This window comes from Natrix helvetica, assembly GCF_964273705.1.
Source record: "Natrix helvetica genome assembly, chromosome: 5".
NCBI classification, from domain to species: Eukaryota; Metazoa; Chordata; class Lepidosauria; order Squamata; family Natricidae; genus Natrix; species Natrix helvetica.
In genome coordinates, this window is record NC_138551.1 from 35,259,857 (window position 1) to 35,283,872 (window position 24,016).

General features: G+C 42.0%; 1 protein-coding gene across 5 annotated transcripts in view; it reads right to left on the minus strand.

The window, feature by feature from the left end:
• The window catches only part of RHBDD1 (rhomboid domain containing 1), a 31,614-nt gene extending 8,217 nt beyond the window's left edge, over positions 1-23,397 (minus strand). For 2 of the 5 annotated variants that reach the window (XM_081956389.1, XM_081956393.1), the window contains exons 1-6: positions 22,953-23,369; positions 14,705-15,198; positions 10,488-10,620; positions 3,470-3,558; positions 1,826-1,879; positions 538-657 (exon numbers count right to left, since the gene is read on the minus strand). In XM_081956389.1, the coding sequence (XP_081812515.1) occupies positions 538-657; positions 1,826-1,879; positions 3,470-3,558; positions 10,488-10,620; positions 14,705-15,137 (829 nt within the window). In that variant the 5' untranslated portion in view covers positions 15,138-15,198; positions 22,953-23,369. Of the gene's footprint in view, positions 1-537; positions 658-1,825; positions 1,880-3,469; positions 3,559-10,487; positions 10,621-14,704; positions 15,199-18,889; positions 18,926-22,952 lie in introns of all 5 variants that reach the window. The other 3 variants (XM_081956390.1, XM_081956392.1, XM_081956391.1) reach the window with 3 other exon arrangements.
• Positions 23,398-24,016: the final 619 nt, after the last annotated feature.

The window sequence follows — 24,016 nt, forward strand, 5'->3', positions numbered from 1 at the left end:
CCCTGAGGAGCAAGATGTTTCAAAGGGCAGGTTGCAATGGCAGAGAAGGCCCTTCTTTTGGATCCTGCTGTCTGGAATACCCAGGCCAATGGAGCCCGCATCATGCCTCCTCTGCTGGAATGGGTGGAGCGGGGCAATTCCATTGGGATGAATTGGTCCCTCATAGTTTGGGCACATACCATGAGTAATCACATACAGATGATTAACACCTTGAATTGCACCCAGAAGCAGACCAGCAACCAATGCAGCTCATGGAGCAATGGTATTACATGGGTCATTCTTGGAATCCCAAGAACTGCCCGTGCTGCAATTCTTTGCTGCTATTTTCCATAAGAGTGAATCAAGTTATCAGGGGTTCTCTGATATTATTTTGATGATCTTTTGAATAAGGAGCAATAAGAACTTCCATGGAAGGAAATGGACAATCTCAATTTTAAGAGAAAAAGAAAAGTTATTTTTAACTATACTTCTCACCCCAAAAAGAGAAATGCATTTATTTTATGACATGTCATTCACGTTAGAGCTATTCTGCCTTACCTCTTTCTCTCAAGCTATTATTTACTGCTCTTTCCAATTGTTCTTCCTCAGTGAGACCACCAGTATACGTATCATAGTTGTTTGCTGGATAGGATGGATTACCTGAGTATCTAAAATTCCCTGTACAAAAAAAGATCACAGATATAATTGCTTAGCATAATCTTGTTTTAACAAAGCAAACTGTTGTGATGATTAGGTATCATTGATTCCCGATTAACCATAGCAATATTGTTACAAAATTGAAAAAATTACATCATTGCATAATATCATTATTATATTAAAAAATTACTATACTTACATTAATGTAAAGTAACAAATGCAATAGTAATCATTTTCCTCTGATGTCTCCTTCACTGAAATCTATCAAGTTGATATTTCACCGCATAACATGTCAATATTCTATTCAATTTTTGCCTCTGACTCATAAATATTATGAGCACAGAACTATATATTAGTAACGGGCAACATAAACTGCATGTAAAATATGTGCCTTGTAATAAATAATAGTGCCTTACGCTACAAAGATTCACTTGTATATTGTAAAACAGGCTTCTATGGTTGATATAACTAGATTATAATCCTTTCACTTTCCAAACAGCACAAATAGAAGATAACTGATTGGGAATATTGTTAACTATCTTGTCTTGGATTAGAAAACCATCACCTCCCCCCTCTCCCCCCAAAAAACCAACAACACCACCTATATGTGTCTATCCCCTCAAAAGTACAAAATCCTCTACTGGCCTGACTGAGAACATAAAAACAGCTTTTCTGAAAACATACTCTCTGAATTGAGATTCTCTTCAAATTGCAAATTTATTGTTATATCGTATGATGCATTTGTGGAGCTCAATAAATAAACCTGGATTGCTGTCTGTTAACCTATTGAAAAGTTAAATCCGGCTCTTTCCCATCCACAGTCCTATTTTTTAGCAACAGTTTTTAAAATGTCTTTTAAAATCGGTGTGGCTGCTCAGCTTGATTAAATTAAGAGTTGTATAAAACATCCTTTAAGTTTTCTGATATATAGAGGAAGAGCAATAAATGTCAATATAAACAAGGATTCAATCTTATGGAACACATTTCCTGCAATACTGAAATGTTGAAGAATAATATGAACAGACTTGTGAACACATTCAAACTGTAATAGAGAAGAAATAAGATGTGAATTATTTTTTACCAACAGATAGTAATAATCTACACCAATTGACACAAAGTAAATCCTACCGAGGACAACAAATTTTTCTCTGAGATAAAAACGGGTAAGATTATAATCCAAATTACTCGCCTGTTCTGTAATTGTTCCTTTGTTCTGAAAAGCCAGTTGGAAATACACGGCCACCTAGAAATAAAATTATAATGAGTATTTGTAAACATGTAAAATATTATACTGTTAACAAGTTCTATGTCAAAATATTTGTTTTGATTCCTACCTGACATATTTACCAAATTTGTTGCTTTAATTTTAAATACAATTAAATTTTAAATGAAGATATTTTCCTGTAACAGCATATGTGAACGGATATAAAGCAATAGATAACTGTTGGAATATGTATTTATTTCATTTAGTATCTGGCTTTTTAATATGATCATACTGATTCCAGAATTAAAACAACACAATAAAGGGTTAACACTGGCATAACCTTTGGAACAAAGTGTGCAAAACGACTCATGGCTATTGAGAGTGATGTTAATTCAAGTTTGTTTGGAAAGAGACAACTAGTGCACAAATTATTTGCATTTAAAATATGTAATTTCCTTCTGTACTGTTCAAAAGAACATCATAGGCAAGAATGCATTCTTCAAAGGAGCTCACTGTGTAGATTACAGGTACTCCTCAATTTATGATCAATTGTTTAACAACTGCTCAAAGTTACAACAGACCACAAAAAAAGCTATTTATGATCTATACTGAAAGCTAAAACTGGTACAAGCCACATGACTATTTGCTACTTTTTGCCATTTTCCAACTGAAAACAGCAAAAAATACCAATTGTACAGTATATGCTGGAGTTACTTGCTTATGTGATTTGCTTAATGACCAGGATTAGTCACTTTATGACCAGTATAAATACAATCATAAAATTGAAACTGGTCACATGGTGCCTTGACTTATGATCAGAGTTCTTCGCTCCATTGTGGTGGTTAAGTCGAGGACTACCTCTATGAAAACTTATCTACAGCAGTCACTCCTACTATCATGGGCACAGTCAGTAGCACACCTTCATCAACAAATGACTCGAAGAACAATCTAAAGTCTTTCTCTTTTTCTGTCCTATATGCAAAGTATATTGCATATGTTTTTTTTAAATGTTGTACGCCGCCCTGAGTCCTTTGGGAGAAGGGCGGCATATAAATCCAATAAACAACAACAAAGTAGAAAACTTATATTGTACATTATTTGATCAAAATATTTATTTATTCATTTCTCTGTATTTACACCAATTTGTCTGTCATCCACTCATAGTAGGCAGTTTTTAACATTAAGCGTTAAACATTAAAATAAAATCCAATAGTAGCAAATATCTGTAGCTCGGTTGTAGGATGAGGGTGAGTTCTCCGAGCTTGTGGGTTGGTTTCCAAACATTTTGTTATCAGGCTAGGTAACATCTTCAGTGGAGTTTAAGCTCTTGTAATGGATCCGCGGTGAGACAGCAGTGATGGGTTTTGTGATTAGGAGATTACATCAGGTAATCACACGACTCACAGCTGACTCATCACAAGACCCTCATGAGACATACCCACATCTGAAGCCCTTATAAATAGAACACTGACACTGATATCCCCTAAACTCTGCTGAAAATGTTACCTAGCCTGGTAATGAAAAGCTTGGAAACCAACGGCATCATTCTAAGGTTCTGAAGTACAATTTACAATCACTTTAAAGTTATATTAAACAGCAATGCTTGGGAAGTTTTAGGGTCATTATTACCTGCACATGCTGTCATGAAAATCTTTAGGGGTCCCATAGTGTACATTAGGCCAACAAGAATACCCGCCAGATGTCCTGCAAAAGAACTCCTAAAATGAAAGCAATTTTCTGTGAGATGTATTGTTCCTGATCACAAACTTTCTGTAGCCTTGTTAACCTTGACTCCATTGGATATGTTTAAAATTTTTAAGAATTTAGTATATTTAAAGGCGACATATGCATTTCACTACCTCAAAAATTTTGGGAAAAGAACGTTGGTCTTACCTGAACGTGTCTTTTCAGGGTAGGAGGGGGAGTGGTCACGTGTGGGTATTCTCATAGCCTGATTGGTCCAAAGACTGAGAGCAAACGCTTAAATACTCCTGGCTTTCCTTTCCTTCCCAGTTCCTCGAAGGCGAACATCAGAACTGCAACAATAAACACAAACAACACAAACCTCCCTCCCCAGGAGGACCCCGGGCTCCCCTTGGCGCCAACACCAAAATAGGGCGGGTCGTGACCACTCCCCCTCCTACCCTGAAAAGACACGTTCAGGTAAGACCAACGTTCTTTTTCCAGTGTAGGAGGGGGAGTGGTCACGTGTGGGACATACCAAAGCCCAGTCCCAAGGGAGGGATAACTCAACCAATAACTATGGCCCAAGGGGAGTATCTGCTACCACCCTCTGCAACACTCTTCTCCCAAAGGCAGCATCCGCCGAAGCGAACAAATCCAGACGATAATGTCTGATGAACGGTGTCGGGGACGCCCAAGTGGCGGCCCGACAGATGTCCTCAAGGGGGGCCCTAGTGGCCCACGCCGCGGTAGCCGCGGCACTTCTAGCGGAATGGGCCGTTATCCCTGAGGGGACGAGACGCCCCGCCGCCGCATACGCCTCCTGGATGGCTTGCCGCAGCCAACGGCCGATGGTGGCCGAAGACACCCTAGCCCCCAAGGTCCTGGGTTGAAAGGAAACGAACAAGGCCTCCGACCTGCGGAGTTCCGCCGTCCGCCGGAGATAAATGCGCAAGGCCCGACGAACATCAAAACGGTGCCAGAGCCGTTCCCTATCTGAGGACGGCCCCGGATAAAAGTCCGGCAGAACAATCTCCTGAGCCCTGTGAAACGGAGTGTTCACCTTCGGAAGAAAGGTAGGGTCAAGCCGAAGCACTAACCTATCCGAATGAAAGTGACAGAGATCATCTTTGGATGATAATGCGCCCAGTTCCGAGATACGCCGAGCGGATGTAATCGCCACCAGAAAGACTACCTTAAGGGACAAGAACCTGAGATGAACTGACCTAAGTGGCTCGAACGGGGCCCCCATTAAGGCTCTGAGGACCAGGGGCAGGTCCCACGTGGGAAACCTGTGAACAGGGGGAGGCCGGAGATTAGCCGCCCCCTTAAGAAACCTCTTGATCAGGGGAAGATGAGATAGCGAGGAGGACCCCACTCCCCCCAGAACTGAAGATAGAGCAGCCACCTGGCGCCGCAAGGTGTTGTGTGACAGACCGTTCTCTAAGCCCTTCTGCAAGAAATATAAAACATTAGGAATGGTGGCCCTAGTCGGAGAGATCTGATGATGGGAGCACCACCTCACGAACGCGTCCCAAGTCGAGTTGTAGATACGGTTCCTTGGCGGGCGCCTGGAAGCCTCGATGGTGCGGATGACCCCAGAGGACAGCTGGGCCGCCCTCAGCAATCTCCGTTCAACAACCATGTGGTCAGATGAAGCCACTGGGGCTCCGGATGGATCAGGACCCCCTGGCGCAAGATCACCTCCTCCCATGGAATCCTCCACGGAGGGGCCACCGATAGCTGGGTGAGATCCGCAAACCAAGGTCTCCTGGGCCAAAAGGGGGCCACCACTATGACCAGAGCCTTCTCCGCCACCACCTTCCTGATAACCCCCGGGATGAGCGGAATTGGGGGAAAGGCGTATAGGAGGCCCGCCGGCCACCTGCTCCTGAGAGCGTCCGTCCCCTCCGCCCCCCGGGACTGAAAGCGAGTGAAGAACCGGGGCAGATGTGCGTTCGTCGGAGATGCGAAGAGATCCACCAGAGGCGCGCCAAACCGCTGGCAAATCTTCCGGAAGAGGTCCGGATGGATCTGCCACCCGCCATTGTCCAGAGTGGCTCGACTCAGCCAATCCGCCTGATGGTTGGAGAGGCTGGAGATGTGCTCCGAGACCAAGGACAAGAGGTGCCTCTCTCCCCAGGTGCCCAGCCTCAGAGCCTCCAGCCAGAGTGCTCGAGACCGCGTCCCCCCCTGACGGTTGATGTGAGCCTTGGCAGCCACATTGTCCGTCAGAAGGAGCACGTGTCGGCCCTCCACCGAGGACCGGAAGTGCTGGAGGGCGAGCCTGGCCGCCTTCAGTTCTAACCAATTTATATTGTGACGGAGATCTGTCTGGGTCCACCTGCCCTGAGCTAAGCGGGAGCCCACCAGAGCTCCCCACCCGAACAAGCTCGCGTCCGTGGTGATTGTCACTCTGTCCGGCTCCCAGAAAGAACAGCCCATCTGGATGGCCAGCGACGTCCACCACTGCAGGGACGCGCGCACCCCCGCCAGGAGGCGAAGGACACGGAGCGAATTGCTCATCCGGTCCCTCTGGAACGGAATGAGCTCCCACTGCAGAGGGCGGAGGTGGAGCCTGGCCCACGGCACTATCCCAATGCACGACACCATCTTGCCCAGCAACTGAGATAACGTGAGGACAGAAATGGACCGACTTACGCGGACCCTTTCCGCCAACTGGCGCAACCCGTCCTGACGGTCCTGAGACAGGCGCACCACCGCCTCCTCCGAGTCTATCACCGTCCCTAGATGAAGGATGTGAGTGGAGGGGGACAGATGGCTCTTGGGGAAGTTTACTGAGAACCCCAGGGACTGAAGAGTCCGGATGGTGAGTTGGAGGTCGGAAATCGCCCGCGGAAGGGACCCCGCCTGGACCAAGACATCGTCCAGGTAACATTGAAGTCTCACTGGAACGGCCCGAAGGTGCGCTGCCAGCACCGCCAGCACCTTCGTAAAGGTGCGGGGGGCCGAGGCCAGGCCAAAAGGAAGAGCCCTGTACTGATAATGTTGGGTCCCGTGCGAGAACCGTAAGAACCTGCGGTGAGACGGGAAGATTGGGATGTGAAGATAGGCCTCTGTGAGGTCTACCGATGCCAGGAAGTCCCCTTTCCTGATGCCCTGAAGGATAGACTTGAGTGATGACATTTTGAAGCGTCTGTACACTAAGAAACGGTTCAGACGTTTGAGGTCCAGAATTGCTCGCCAACCCCCCGAACTCTTCGGAACCACGAACAGGTTGGAGTAGTGGCCCAGCCCACTTTCCAACCGGGGGACTATCTCCACCGCCTGAATGTCCAGGAGATGTTTGATTGCCTGATCCATCAGGCGGCGGCGCTCCAGGCTCCGCGACGGAGGGAATGACCTGAAAGAGTTCAGGGGTGTGGAGAGAAATTCTAACCTGAGTCCCTGGCGAACTGTGGACCTCACCCATGTGTCCGACGTGACATCGTCCCAACGATCCGCGTAGAGGGACAGGCGGCCGCCTATGGGATGACTCGGGTTCGAGTCACTTCCCTCTACGGTACGGGCGACCGCCGCCCCCCCGAAAGGGCCGCCGGGATTGATGCTGGAACCTATTCCGGTCCTGATAGGGCTGCCGCGAAAACTGCCTGTCCGACCTGAAGGAAGAAAAGCGTTGTTGATGATCAAACTCAGATGCTCTATAAGACTGCCTGCGGTAAGGATGAGACCGGTTCTCTGACTTTTTGGTAGAAGACGGGAGGACCTTCTTCTTGTCCTTGTTTTCGACAAGAATCGGGTCGAGAGCCTCCCCAAAGAGGTTGGGGCCCTTGAATGGGGCGGCCGCCAGATCCCATTTCGCCTTATTATCTATCTGCCAATTACGCAGCCACAGGAGACGTCGAGAAGTCACCGAAGTGGCCAGGGCGCTGGACGCGAACTTCACCGTGTCCAAAGTCGCGTCAGCAGAAAATTCGGCAGCCGCAATGATCTTAAACAGATCCTGGTGCAATCGTTCGTCCTGGATCGGAATGTGATCCTGGAGCTGGTGCAGCCACATGACCATCGCCCTGTTGAAATATGACGCAGCAGCTGCCGCCTTAATGGCCCACGCTGTGGCGTTAAAATTCTTCCGCAAGGTAAGCTCCGCCCGTTTGTCTTCGGGCTTCAACTTATCAGCCGCGTCCCCAGACACCACTGGGGAGGAAGAGACCAGGGTGGCCACCGGGGTGTCAATGGAAGGTAGCTGAATGGCCTTCGCAAAGGTCTGCTCCACATTATAGAAGCGACGGTCATTGCTCCCGGGGTTAGGGAAATTGGAAGGGCGAGGCCACTGGTTGGTCAGAACCTCCATGAACAAAGGGGGAGCTGGAATCTCTGCCTTGTTAGTGGCCATGTTTGAAAACATGGCCATATCCGGGTCCCTCGGGGGAGGGACCATAGGATCACCTGTGCCCACCTTGGTGGTCTTTCTAGCCTTACTCAGAAGGATCTTGAACATGGCCGGGTGAAAGAGACCCTTGGGCGGAGGACTCTCGGGCCTAGCAGTCTCCTCATCCTCAGAGAACCCCATACCCTGGGGATTCTCCTCTCCCAGGGCTGAGGCCTCGCTTACCATAGACGGAGACGATGCCCTGTACTGAGACCTAGCAGAGAGGGAACCCCTGTCTCTCTGTGCAATGCCCCTAGTAATAGCAGTCGAAATAAGCCTCTTAATGTTCTCTGGGAGGTGCTCCAAATCCTCCCCCCCCCTGCATAAGAAGAGCTAGGTCCTTAGGGAGCCAGCCTACGTGAGGAAACAGGTCCCCTGGAAGTTCCCTCCAAGGGATCCTCCTCATCCCCCCTTGCTAACCTTGGCGAGATAGAGGGGGAAGGAGAGGGAGACCCCCTCCGCCTAGAATACCTACGGGACCTGGGTGGAGATACAGAGGGGGAAGAGGGGCTGAATCCTCTGGGAGAGGATTGGATCGATGTAGGCCTGATGGGCGAACGAGACCTGCTGGCTGAGGCCCGCCCCGCAGACCTGGCCTGCCTTTCGGCCCTGGCAAAGGTCTTTTCCAGTGCCCTATGCCTTCTTGCCTCCTCCCTGGTGGAGGCCCTGGATGGCCTCTGGGCCGTCCCTGGAGTACCCGAGGGATCCCCGGCCCCCTGGGCTTGCCCCCCTCCTGCCGGGCCCTTGGCCTGGCCCTGGGGAAGAATCGCGCCCTTTTCCATCGCCTTACTCACGTGTCCAGGAGATTGGAAATCGCGATCAGAAGGCCGCTGTAGGCCCTTTCGGAGCAGGGACCCTTGTGGTAGCAAGGCCTCTGGCAGGTCGCCCGCCTGTGCCTAGGCCTCAGTGCTCCCCAAGTCCAATGGGAGCTGCACGCACGTGGTGCGATCCAATATGGCCGCCGGACTCAAGCGTGGCAAAGAAAACGGCCGAAAACCTCGTGTTCTGGCTCTCCGGCTGCAACAGCAATAACTCGGCGGCACCCAGGGGCCTCGCGGCAGGCCCGCACGCACTCCCCCCACTTGCCTGCTCGTCTCAGTAACAAATCGCCTCCCCGAGCGAAAAACCGCCTGTTCCGGCGAGCAGCGGCTTCTCTAGCCGTTGCTGAAGCCTCGTGGCGCCGAAGGCTCCGTTTTAAGGGAAAAAAGCCTTGGCGCGGCTGCAGCTGCCCAGAGCCAGCACCCCCGCAGTCCCGGGAGTCGGGCTAGGCTCCGCGCCCTCGGAAGGGAGGCAGGAACCCCCAAGAGCCCCCCCAACCGCCTAGAGGCAGAAACTGTCCCTTTGGGCCACAGCTGCAAATTTTAAAAATTGTTGGGAAACGATTTAAAATGCCCAATTAGCCAAATCCAGACCAAATTAGAGAAAGCAACAATTCAATGATTTCCTACCTACACACAGATTCTCAAGTGATTGGACCAAAAAGACTGAGAGGAACTGGGAAGGAAAGGAAAGCCAGGAGTATTTAAGCGTTTGCTCTCAGTCTTTGGACCAATCAGGCTATGAGAATACCCACACGTGACCACTCCCCCTCCTACACTGGAAAATAATAATGATCTAATAATGTCCTATTATGATGCAAAATAATTCATTTTGCATTATATTACATTCATATCCAAATTCTTTATTTAGATCATAAAGAGCTAGAAGGATAGAATTATCTTTCTATTTATACTTTCAGAATTCTCAAGTATCAAAGGTATTTATAAAAAATTACAATCTAAAGCAAAAGGTAGACCTTGAAGAAATAAATGTTAACTGTAGATAAGATTGATTCTAATCCATTTGAAGTTATTTTTTCTTTTAAAAGGTATGCCAATAAGAAAAAAAACCCTTTTTGGATTACAACATGACTACTCTTAAAGCTAATTTCAACTGACAAATTACTATAACAAGATAAGTTATTTCAGGGGACTGATTATCTGGCATCCCCACCTAAAATGAAGGGAGCTATCCTGATAACATGACAGATTCCTAGTGCTTAAATCATATTGTTTCCATATTCCTAATTATTGTAAGAGAGAAATGAGGATTTGTTTGAAAAACACCACTTCCATATACTTCTGTGGAGGAAGGAACAGTTGCTTCTGTTTTAATAAAACTTTCAATATACAGATACAGTTCTATGTATCTCACTAAACTGTAATGTTGGATTATGAATATGCTGCATGAAATGAGGCAGTGATCTATAAACCCATGGTAAATTGGTAATGCAAGATGCTTATTGTTTAATTATAATTAAGCAAACTATGGCTTATGTATCACATTAGCCAAACCTATCTATTATCATGCACAAATTCTCTGAACATATGCCAAGCCTGAAAAATATATAACTTTGGCCAAATCCTTCTTATATCCCCTATTTTCTTCTATAATAACAATTTTTTTTCTCTTAAAAAGCACAATCCAGATTGGATGAGGACTTATTGATATGTAACTATTATTCATTACAGTAATGTCTATATACTTATATACAAAGTAATTTAAGTTTTAAATGACTGACAACAGACTTACCGTGGGTTTAATACATGGATTGCTAGAAGTTCCAACCAACAAGAGTATTTATTGGATACATTCAGGCCCATAATATTGGTTGATCCCCCTGGATGGTAATAGTTATTAAGAACTTTCAAAGCAAATAGCACTCCTATAAAAAAATAAAGAAAAAGGATCAGAGCAAGAAGTATTCTCAAGTAATATAAAAGTTAAAGATTACAGAGGATCTGTTGCTCTTGGTATGCCTTGCATTCCATTTATTCAAAGACCACGTAAATCACTTCTATTATGGTATTTCAATATTTAACAGTGGCAAAAATATCTAAATTTGTGTGTACTTTTAAAATATTCTAGTACTTTTTCCCAAAACTAAAAACAAAATTCCCCAAAGAGTGATAATGTTATCAGTGACTTTAGGAAAAGAAAGAGTTCTCATTAGTATAAACAGAGTGCAATATTGTGCTAGGGAGGTACACATTAAATTTCTCAGAAAAATCACAAGAGATGAAATTCTGAGTGCACAAAGGGGGCAAGCTTTGAAATACCAAGATAGGGAAATAACCATCCTGAAACAGATCCCCAAGAAAGTGAGGGAGAAAAGAAAAAGCTATTCGCAATTAGCGAAGAAACTATACCAGAAGGGGGTGTGGTTCAGATGGTTGATGCCTGAAGGTATGCTAATATTCTGGGAGGACACAAGAGTTAGAATTAATACACTCATAGAGGCGCAGGCCTTTATGGAAAAAAATAAAGTACTCCTAGATAAATCAGATGATCCTATAACAGACATGCAGGACACGGGAGGGGCCGGAGCTCTGCTGGCGGGGGGAGAAGGGGCAATACCAAGAAAACTCAGATCACAAAAATGAGTAAGAAAATCCACTTGATATAAATTGATCGAAATTATTAACTGAATTTACATGCTGACTATATATTGCTATTTAGTATTGAATTTTTTGTAATTGCATTTTATGAGTATGGAGGGAGGGGACTCCTGCCGCACATTGCAACTGCCAAAATTTGTAACCTTTCCTTTACCCCTTTCCTATATTATTTTCTAAAAAAACCAATAAAACTTTGTTTATAAAAAAAAAGAGTGCAATATTGTGCTAATATACCTGGAACTAAGATCAGATGTTCAGACAAATGGCTGAAGATACCTTATAAAATTTCTCATTTTATTGAAAAGTAATCCTATTTTAAAACTTTGGTTGAGAAAGGCAGATTATTCTCATGACAACCAAGGATATAGAATCATTGGAACATCAAAAGCAGACTCAACATTGGGGCAGAAAAGGGAACTTCAGGGCTGCAAGCCTAATCTAGTCTGTCTCACCAGCCTAGCCTAGTGAAAACACATAAATAACAAGGCAAATTTTCTACAAGCAAACAATGCTGCAAAGAGAGGGTTCTGATACCTCTCCAATAACATCATAAGAATAGTGATAAACAGGATCAAACCTATGAATCCAGTTTTATTCCTACATCATAGTATGAGCATAGATGTTAATTTCCTTTCAATTGTGATGATATTGTACATTACCAGATTTCTGAGTAACTTGATAAAATAACAGTAAACAGCGAAAGATTTCTAAGTGACAAGCTATCAATTCTTGGCATATTAAAGAGTTACTCTTGACAATTAAATTTCTGATTAAAATTAGAAATGGTTTTTTTTAAAGTTCTTTTTGGATTTTATCATAAATCCTTGATTCAATAGCAAAGAATATTGACTCTACATCTGAAAAGTAGCAATGGAGTTGTGCTCCTTACTGACTGCCACTGATATTTTAACATCATTCTTCCAATGTATGTATTAAAATATTGAAATCAAGCTCAGCTCTTGATGACTTCATTGATATATCCATGCAATTTCTTTGAAAGGAAAAGGGAAAAGAGGTAATTCGCAAACTTATTTGGATGGGTAGTTTTTCCCCCCTTTCACTTCTCAATCTAGCCTATAATCCACGGGTGTCAAACTCAATCGCGTCACAGGCCAGATCGTCACATATCACGATGTGTTTTGCCTTTACGGAGCTGGAGTGGGCGTAGCCTGTGCATGACATATCTGCGGGCCGCCGGTTTGACAGATCTGCTATAGTCCTTGGATTCCAAAACCAGTTTCCAAACTTAGAAAATATCAGCAAGGTGCTACTATCAGATTGAGATCAGCACATGCATATTGAAATGTACATTTCTATTTCAGATTTTTGTCTTTTATTTACTATTTATTCAATTTGTGTAGCCGCCTATCTTAATCAAAGTCTGTGCTGCTTACTATTCAATTCACTTTTAATTTCCTTTTTCTGTAGTAACTTTATTAAAGTTATTACAGAACTAAAAAGGAAAAAAGATCAAGAAAGCAACACATAAATAAAAATAACCCCCTAGAAACCATCACTTTCATCACAAGTGTAAACATTTTATCTTTTAACCTCCTCTTAATTAACAACTATGAAACTCTTTATCCCATAACTTATATCTTAATAGTAGGCAAATCAAATAAGTAACATCTTTTTCAGTCCAGTTATCAGTAAAAAACCCTAAACGAAGTTCTAAAATAAGATTAATATGTCTGACAACTCTTAGCTGCAAGCAAACTCCCTTTCAAAAGGCATAAATGGTCCCGACATCCTAGTCTAAACAAAAATCTGAAGTCTAATATGACAAAAAGGGATCATTTCTTTCAAGACTCAATATACAACTATTTTCCACTACAAATGCCAACAATTCCAAAGAAACCCACCCTACATAACATATCCCATTCAAATAAACATAACATATCTCAACTATAAAACAGAAACAGATCCACATTAAGCCATAAAGTAATCACAGTATTCTAATACAAACAAAAGACTAAAATTTAACATATTTTATCTTTTAAACAAGTTTACAAAACTTCATTACTTTAAGTAACAGACAGCTGGATACAGTTTAAATGCTATCAAATTGGAATACACAAAGTAATTGTATGGGGAAAGGGTTAAACACCATATTAAATGTATGCAAATCCAATATGCCACTTTTTCAGTCCGGATTATCAGAATCCAAAAAGATTCTTGCTGTAAATCAGGTAAAATAAACTGACTTTGTATTCCTTTCTTAAATACAGAATAATCTTTCTCTGTAATCCATTGTTGGTTGTGGATCCTTGTTACAAATTTCTTCAATAATTTACAATACAGCCTATTTTATAAGTCTATGGGAAAAAATTCCAATTGCTCTCCGGGATTATTTTTATTTCCTTCTTATTTTTTAAAGCCTCATCCATACTTTGTTTTGCATCAAATGACAAATTATATTCAAAATCTCAATATTGTTCTCAGATAAATTTTGTTGCATATCTTTTTTTGTAACATCTTTTCCTGGGAAACAAACTGTTCTCAAGATACAACGAAACTGACATAATCAAATCTTATTGTAGTGATGGTGAACCTTTTCGGCATTGAGTGCCCAAACTGGAATGTGTGCGTCCTTTTAAAAGGCTTCCTTTGTGACTGGAGCAATTACGGTAAATTCCCCTGTCCTGATTCTCCCTCCCTCCAGGGTCCTCTTTTTATTCAGAAAGTGTTGAAGTAGCTGATCTACTCGCCAGCTTCCTATTCGTAGCTGTTTCTATTTTAGGTCCACTTTTCACAGAACCATTTTCAATCGGCCATATTTCCTGGAAGTCCAGATGTTTGTCTTTTAGTTTCCTTTGTAAGAGATTACTAGAAAAATGTAGCAGTGACAAAGTTGTGTTCATTGTATCACTAGTCGATAGCCCGGTGTTGCACAGGTATTTATTTATAGGGGGAAAATGTCCAGACCAAACATAATTTCTAATGTAGGATTTTCCCCCTTACCAGAGGGAGCCCCCTTGCGGGGTACTGTGAAGCCGTTATCATGGCAACTCCATTGTGCTGTACAGTAAAAGCCATTTTACGGCAGTACAGTAGAAGCCATTGAAAGGTGAAACATGCTACATCTTAATGGAACACCCCCCTCAAGCAGTGTTAAGGGTGTCTTACAACCGCAGTATTTTTCTCCAGAGTAAGTATTCTGTGTAGCAAGTTTGGTTGAAATTGCTCAAGGTGTTCCAGAGTTACGCTGGAACACACACACAGAGCCATTTTTATATAGATTCAAGAACATGCTAATTTCACATTCCCTAAATACATATCTATTTCCTAACAGCATTTGCAATAAATAATAGTCTTATAAAAAAGGTGGAAGCATAATAAAGAACACCTTACCAGAAAAACCAACAGCACAGTGATGTTCATATAAAGGATCACCAAGAAGTTCCGCCAGTATAGCTTCCAGAAATAGGTATACAGCTCCCACAAGTAGTGAAAACAGTGCAATTATATATCCAAACCACTTAGTTCCAAGTCTGTTCTCTAATTTAATTCCTTTCCAAAGCAAGGAGACCATATTAAAATATAGATGCCAATCATCTGCATGGTGAAATGCTGAAAGATACAAACGATGCCAGTCTTTTTTGTAAAGACACTGATTGACACTAATACATGCTTCGTCCAGAGGTTTCAGGGGTTGTAGAAAAAAGAAAATGTTCAGTGCCAAGGTTGCAAGCGTGACAGGTGGAATGTTGTGAAACCCAACTTGATAAAGCTGAGAAAGGAGGAAAAGCACTCCCATATTTAATCCTTTGTGCCTTCGCTGCATAGTTTCTTCTTTGAACGGAGTTTACACTAAAACTTGAGTACAGCAGATATCCAGACAGATTCTGAAAAATAAAGATAACAAATAAATCTTTTACACAAGGCAAAATGGAACATGCAGGTAATTCCCCAGGTACAACCATTCGTTTAGCGAATTTTCACCAGAATGAATTTATCCAGAAAATTTACCTGTTAGAAATTTAAAACCGCAACCAGAGAGGCCTCTGTAGTAATGTGGATTCAGTCACTGCTAGCAGCCATTTTTAACACTGTCACTTCCCTTTGGCGGTTCGGGATAATGACATGCCATTTCCTAAAGCCGGCACGCGTTCCTCTCCCCCCCCCCCCCCGTCACATGGCCAAACAAGATCCGGTGATTTTGTAGCCAGTGCCAAGTTTATTTTTATTTTATTTTTGATGCTGCATGGAGAGGTTTGAGATTAGCAAGGGCAAGTGATGTTTTTTAAGTGACTTGAGAGTTCTATAAATTTTACTCCCACCCCCTTCAGGGCAGCTGCTTAGAGATGCTTGGGCCAGCTACCAGCAAGTGATTTTATTTTTTTAAAGCAACTGCAAGCGGAAAGCTCTGGGAGCCTGCTTGGAAGTAATTTCGTTCCTGAGCTGAAAGTTGTACCAGAAACAGTTGATGGGCAGCCAGCAGTAGTGGGGAAAACCTTTCCGCCAGTTAATGATGGCAGCAATCAATTAATGAATCTGAGGAAATAGTAAGTCAGATCCTTGTTCATTTAACGATCCATCTGATTCAATTAATGAATTTGATTTTAAAAATTCATAAACTTGAGTCTGATTCATTTGATGATTTTTTTTGACTCACGACCCTAATGGGCAGGTTCCATTAAAGTTGTACCTCGAGGTCTATCTGTATATCATACAAATAAAGGGAGAGTGAACAAGTGAGAAGATAGAAGTAGAAACAATTTCATTAAAAATTTACTTCCTACCGTGTTTCCCCGAAATTATGACGTCTTGATAATAAGGCCATGTCACATTTTTCTGGTGAGCAAAAATATAAGGCCTCCCCTGCAAATAAGCCCCCTGAAAAAACCCCCACCTCCGGCAAGGCAGAGTGCCGCTCACCAACCTAGCGGTATCTCGAAGGTGCCAAGCCACGGGAACCGGGGGGACAGGCAAAGGTGATCGCGTTGCTTGGTGCCTTCGGGATACCGCTAGGTTGGTAAGTGGCTCTGTGTCCAGCTGAAGAGGGGGGTTGCCAGGCGGCTGCTGTCTTGCAAGTGGGCTCCCAAAGAGCTGGGCACAGTCTCATGGGCGAATGGCTGTGTTGCGCTGTCGCAGCAGCACAATACAGCAGCCATGAAGCGACCACACTCACGAGCTCATGAGCAGCCACCCTTTCCAGCCAGGCTTAGCGCCATTCACTGACCTAGGGGTATCGCCAAGCCGCGTGAGCGCCTGTTTGCCACCGCCCAGCTCCCGCGGCTTGGCACCTTCGAAATGCCAGTGAATGGCGCTCTGCACGGCTGGAGAGGGGGGTTACGCGAGCGGCTATACTGCTCTTGCTCACACGTCTCCCAGCCTCACGATGCCCTGGGCCAGCTCTCTCAGCAGAGTCAGGGCACCTCTGCTGCTGCCGCCGCATGGCTTTTTCTGCGGCTTCCAAACCGAGTCTTCCGGCAGTGACCGCTCTGGGCGTACACTCTATAGTTTTACGCTCTGCCAGCAGCTGGTCCACAACCATAGAGCGTACACCCAGAGCGGCCAGTGCCAGAAGACTCAATTTGGAAGCCGCAGAAAAAGCCATGCGGCGGGGGCAGTGGAGGTGCTCTGGCTCTGCAGGGAGAGCCATTCACCCATGAGGCTGTGCCCGGCTCTTTGGGAACCCGCTCACAAGAGAGCAGCCGCCCCGCAACCCCAAAACAATAAACCCTCCCCTCATAATAAGGCCCAAGCCATATTTTGTGGGTAAAAAGAAAATAAGACCCTGTCTTATTTTCAGGGAAACACAGTATATACTGCTCTACTACTTTTTAAGAGACCGGGAAAAGGGGGGGGGAGATATGAAACAGAAGTCTCTGGGTGCCATTTAAATTTTTTCTTCCTTAGTTTCTAATATTTATACATTTTCAAAAATTATGATTTTTTAAAAAAGTATAACCAATTTATCAATGCATTAAATTTGCATGCAAGTAATTTTGTTCTCCCATCAGACTCCTGATGTCACTGCTTTGTTGCTAAAAATGGTGGAGGGAGGAATTATTTGAAGCAGGATTTAAGGATTTATTACCATTTTTTCATTCAAAATGCATCACTAGAGCAACTTTACAATTCCATGCATATAAAATTAAACTAATTTAATATTTTCAATGAGACTTGGTCCAAAATAAATGTGTATAATATTTGTCGAAGGCAAGACTGAGAATGTAGGCAGATCTTATTGGGAAGAATGAAGCAGCTAGAAAGAATAATTTCTAGTAAAAAAATTTTGACGGAAGTAATTTTTTTCAAAGTTTTTTATTCCACATTTCTGCAAAAAGTATATTTTACCTGCTTTTATCTAAATGTAAACTGGAGAAAATTATTCTGAATATTTTCATGAAACAGATTGTCAATATTTTCATTTGTTTAAAAGTTCTTTTTCCAATCTTATCAAGATTGGAATCCAATATTATTAAAATATTAATTAAATAGTAGACAATGCAGATTTTGTTTCCTCCAATGATTTTTAAAACATACCACAGTTTTCAAAATGTACGTGTTTGCAGTTTAATTTTGAAATGGGTATCTGCCTTTCAGTTAAGACAATTACATGCTTATATATTCTCACCTATAAAGAGAAATGTCTGTGATGACAGATTCTAATAATTTTTGTATTGAAAATATTTAAGGAATGTTTACACTGAATAACAGTGGACTATTTGTTTAATTTGCAATATTATGCAGCTTTTAATTTCTTAAATCATATACTGTATGTCATCATTCTTTGAGAGGGGAAAGGTGTCCATCATTAAGTCATGCAACAATAAGGCTTTACCTAGCCATAGTCATGATCCACTATTGTATCATCACTTCTTGTCAGATGGGCAGCTATATAAATTTGATTAATAAATAAACTGAATTATGTCCACTTACATGTTATTGGTTTTCAGCCTAAAAAGTGCTTCCATGAAACATTAAAAAAAATACCAAATAGCTTAATATAGTAATAAACATATTAAAACTGCACAACAAAATAAATGCTAAATGTAAGGTTTAATTAAAAAGAAGGATTTATCTTCAAAATAAATTTTCATGGCAGTTAGTCAGGTACACTTTGAGAAATTCAAAGTAAGAATACAATGCAAAGAGAACCTGAAATACAAGAGTACTCATTCCTTTTTCTACAAACCAAAAGGATATTTATCCCACCTGTAACTTGATAAGTAACTCAAAGTGGCAAACATACATAAAGTTCTGTATCCTCCTATTCTCCCCACAACATCAACCCTGTGAAGTGGGTTGGACTGAGACAGCAACTGACCCAAAGTCACCCAACTGGCTTTCATGCCTAAGGCAGGACTAGAACTCACAGGCTCCTGATTTCAAGCCAGCAGCACCATACTACTACATCAAATTGACTCTCTCTTATTATCTCTTAACTATCTTATTCCATGGTCGGAGGGTAACAGGTTTCCATCTAATTCTTGAACTATCAAGAAAATACATGCATATTAACTTAAAGAGAAAAAAATAATTATGATTCCAATTTTATTCAAGTTGAGAAATGTTTTAGAAGTTTACCTGATCAATTAGACAATATTGGTGACATCATTTAGGCTGGAGTGATTTTCATTCAGCACCACATTTGGAAAAGATTAAGATGAAATTTAATTATTCGTATAGCAAAATTTTATACATATAAAATTTCTATTGCAATGGAGCTCACTCCCAAGTAAATGGGTAAAGGATTAATCAAACACAGCAATACTAAATGGGAATCTAAGTGCTTCCTTCAACTATACACAAGAAAAACAGAAATAGGAAAGGATAACATACTTTCTCTTTAAAAATTTTTTTGCTGTATGCAATTAATTTTGGGGAGTTTAGGATCTTCTCCTTCCATCTAATGTGGCATACTCTTTCTCTTATCAAAGCAGGTGGGGCTTTCCTGGGTTTCTAATGTAGAAAGAGTGAGAAGAATCTAATGTCAGTCTCTTTCGTCTGAAGCCAGAGGCATGTCTCCAACCTTGGAACAAACTGAACAAATTTATAGCCTAGCAAACTATCTCAGGAACAAGTCTTTTCTTGCTCAAAGCAGGTTACTCTGACCTCAGCAGAAGCAATCTGATGTTATGCCAAGCTGAAAAGCAAAGTCTATGCAATGCTTAAACCTTGAATGCTTTAGATGTGGATACATCTGCTTTATTTGATACAGTGATGAGATTCAAATATAGTTTTGTAGGCTTATTTAGTGTACATAGAAGCATATTATTAAATATTAAACTCTATACAAGTAGCAATGTAGCTTGATTTAAAGCATAACACACGTATATGAAGTCTAAAAAATATACTTGTGTACTGTAGTTACTATGTGATCATCACTTTCTACTATACAACAATTCTTAAATTGAAATGATATCCAATACAAACGCAGTTCCTTATACATAGACCTGTGAAGGAATGAAGCTGGGTGGCTGTCTGCTCTTATGGAGAGTAGCTGCAGTCTGCAGAAACCCATTTTTCCCCATACATTCAATCACAAGTATCCAAACTGGCATTCCAGCTGCTGTTATAATTGAGCCACGCCTTATCATTTTGATGGATGTGCTGACTTGATGTCCAGAGGCAAACTAACCCCACTCAGGGTCTTAGCTTAGAAAAGCAAACACTAATTCAGAGAGGGATATGCGCAGCAGGAAAGGTGATAGCAAACAGTGCATAGACAAGGAAGCAGAAGCAAGAGGATACGGCATTATTTAACTGCCAGGACCATAACCTATGGTGAGCAGCATACCCTGGTGGGTATCCTGCCTGGAGTTTGGAGCTTTGCCTGGAGCTCATCAGCAATTAGAAAATGAGCAATCACAACGAAATAGAACCCTATCCCAATTAGTTCAAGAACTTTGAGGGGAAAGGCAAAGACTGCACACTACTTGATATACTGAGACTTTTGTTTCATCTGATTATTAAAAGACTGAGTATAAAGGATTGAGCATTAAAGACATAATTACGAGAAAGGTGGAGTTGACCCAGACCAACAGACTCTTGTTGGGAAAGTGTGTGTTGCAATAACGCATTGTGTAGGTTTTTGCTATGCTGTGGGGTGCCCAGATCTTGGAAAGCAAAGAACCCCACAAGTTCTTGTTTACCATTTGTTTCGCAACCATTAGAAGTTATGACGGCACTGAAAATGACTCATGATAGGTCCTCACACTTACAACTATTGCGGCACACCCAGAGTTACATGAACACGATACAGGGGCTTGGCAATTGGCTTGCATTTATGACAGTTGCAGCATCGTGGAGTCCTGCAAGTGCCATTTGTGACCTTCCCAGCGAACTTCCAACCAGCAAAGTCAATTGAGAAGCCGGCAGAAGATTGCAAGTTGTGGTCACATGAAGTCTAGCTTAAGAACTGTGAGTCACTTAACTGAGACAAAAAGTTCATAAAATTGGGTGCAGTCATGTGATACCTCACTTAACAACTGCACTACTTAATGACAAATTTTCTGATTTCTATCATGGTTGTAAGTCAAGGACTACCTGTATTATTTAAGTACAAAATTCAATCTTAGGTGGCTTACAACTTCAGGGCTATTCATAATCCTGAAAACATGTTCATAAATTGTTTCAGAAAAGCATACTTCATTGACATAAATTAGACATAAAAAAGTAATGAAGTTATAAAGTTGAAAGTAGTAATTTAGGCTGTCACATCGTTCTGTTCTATGCATGGAGTCAAATTAAAGCTGTTGCAAGGGAGCCAACCACCTCTTTGGGAGACTAGTCATAGTCTCAAACTGCTCATGCTGTTAATAAATTTCTTCTAATCTAACTTCCTGTAACTTAAAGCCATTATCCATGTCTGAAATGAAAAAGAACACGTCTTGGATTTTTGAATGAATTTGATTGATTACTACAAATGAAATACTAATTTCTGCAGCAGGGCTGTGTGAAATTAAGAGTATTTCATTACCCATATAACTATAATAAATGAAAAAGAAAAAAAAAACATCTCAAATTTGTCATGGCCCAAATATCATGGGCTAATTTCTCCCCTTGAAATCTCTCAAGCCCCTTAAAATGCTAAAAATACATACATTTTTCCAGATGCCACAGATATTTTAAAAGGCCCACCAGTTTTTCACCCTTGATTTAAAGCACCATATAAACTATGGTTTGTGACATGAGCTATAGAGATTTCCCCATAGTATCCCCAACTTTTCACTATTTTTGATCAATCATAGGTTAACACCATAACACAACAGGAAACTGTTTCTTAATTCTTGTTCCGTGAACCATATCAATTACATAACCCTTGTTTTGCAATGGGCATGTCTTTAATAAACCAGTTAAAATTAATCTAATTCTATCGTATTTGGATAAAAAAGGAATTATCAAAATAAATTATCAAAAAATAAGACAAAGCATCTAGAGCAGTGGCTCTCATCCTTCCTAATGCCACGACCCTTTAATACAGTTCCTCATGTTGTGGTGATCGCCAACCATAAAATTATTTTTTGTTTTCCGAAAATATGTGTTTTCCGATGGTCTTAGGCGACTACTGTGAAAGGGTTGTTTGACCCCCAAAGGGATCCCAACCCACAGGTTGACAACTACTGATCTAGAGTATTAACAACCCTAAATGTTCTTATTTACACAATGGAAGTATATTAATTCAACAGAAATTTCTTCTGTCCATAAACAAGGTGAGATACACAAAAGTGTTTTGCAGATTCAGGGAATTTAACTGGACATAAGAGAATATGATCAAAAAACCTTTCTATCATTTAAAAATGTCATGTTATCATTGTATTAGGGTAATCATGCAAATGCATAACTTTAGTACAGTAGTTTACATTAGAAATACCAAACTCTAGTTAAAAATTCCATTAAGGAATTCTGGGAAATAAATAGCTAGAAGATATGGTAAAAGAACATTTAAATGTGTGCTGAATAGATCTACTATCATCACTTTGAAAATATGCTGAGTAAAAGCTTTTACAAAAATATTACTGAACAAGATATACAAGGGACCATTAAGGGACTCTTTTATGATTTATGGAAGAAAATAGATCAATCTTTTGCAATATCACTAATTCCATTAAAGATGAAAAAAGGGCTAAGTCCAAATATAAGATGTAATAGGATCACTCCCTCCTTTGTTTCAAATAAAAGGTATTGTGTTGGGGTGAAAAGTTAAGTAATTTAGCAACAGAAGCAATTAACTCCTCTCCCCATGTATTTTCACACTTTAAATTATTCAAAAATATACTTTCTTCAATATTTATTATACAAATACTTTTCAACAATCTACTGCTAAACTTAACAGTTAAAAGTTGCAAATTTAAAAAAAAAAGTCCAAGCAACTATGCTATGGTTACTGAATCTGTTTCTGTTTCAACTAACTTCAGAATCCAAAGCAGTATTTAACCAGACTTTTCCTATTTAACCAAATTTGGGGGAAAGGAAAATAAAAGAACTATTTTAATATTTTAATGACTATTAAATCATTAATAGAAAAACTAATTGTTTCAAGTGTGTATGAGCCACCTCTGTCCCTTGGACAGTTGCAAACATTAACAAAAAACAAAAAAGTTCTCCCGAGCTTGGGGCCCTTCAAATGCATTAGACGCTAACTCACCTGGAGGGCACAAAGAAAGAGGGAAGCGGTAAGGTCAGTAGGAGAACAGAGTGATCTGTAACAATTGAATTATAAGAGAATATGCAGTAATCTTAGATGTTATGATTTCTGGGCGACTGGGTAACGAGACCGAGCTTATACGGAACCGGAGGAGACCCTCAACAAGATCCGTGAATCGAAGATTATTAGAACATCGCCTCCTTCCCCATTCCGTTCTACAGTCTTAGGAGCCGATTTACTCAAAAGTTACAAAGCAGAGGGGGTCCACCCTGCCCAGACGCCTTTCCGTGCACAGTCCCTCTCTCGCACTTGGAGGAGGAAGAGAAAGACCCCATCCCCAGCCTCAGAAAGCGCCTCCACTCCCTCTACCGGAAATGGGAAACGATCCTCCTCCTCCTCCAGGCCGCCACAGGCCCAATTTACGCCAGGCGTTGCGTGCGATTACGGCAAGGCGAGGTTTATGCGCCGGAAACAGCCCACGTGACCAGCTCGCTGCTCAATCAGAAGCCACAGCGATCCGTCTCTGTCATGAATCAACCTCGGGAATGACGCATGCGTCACATGAAACTGTGCTTTTTTTTTTATGTCGTGGTGTGTGAGGTCGTCTCGTCGGCCGCTTTCTTTCCTGCAAAATAAAATGAAATAACATGGATTCACGGCTTAATTCGGGAATTTGTTTACTTGTACCTTGACTTTAATTCAAGTTGACTTCAATATTAAGCACTCTTATGGGTTTTTTTTTAATTTGAGCCGTAATTGCTGGGGTAACTTTCCCATGCGCCACAGGGCTGTCTGAGAGGGTGGAGAGCTGTAGCAGCGGATCGGCACCTTAGGGGGGCTAAGTCCTCACTTCAATTGGGTGTGTGTAGGGGCAGTCTCATGGGGGTGGTGGTGGCAAGAGAGTTTAATGCGTCGCCTCTGCCAGTGTTGTCCAATGTGTTCGGTTGGGAGAAGCTGCCCCTTATTTTCTCCGTGATGCGGCGGTGGGGACAGAGAGAGTAATGCCTAGTTGGGGACTTGCAGCAGCGTGTTAGGTAAGAGATTATTGTGGCAGCCTCTGACAA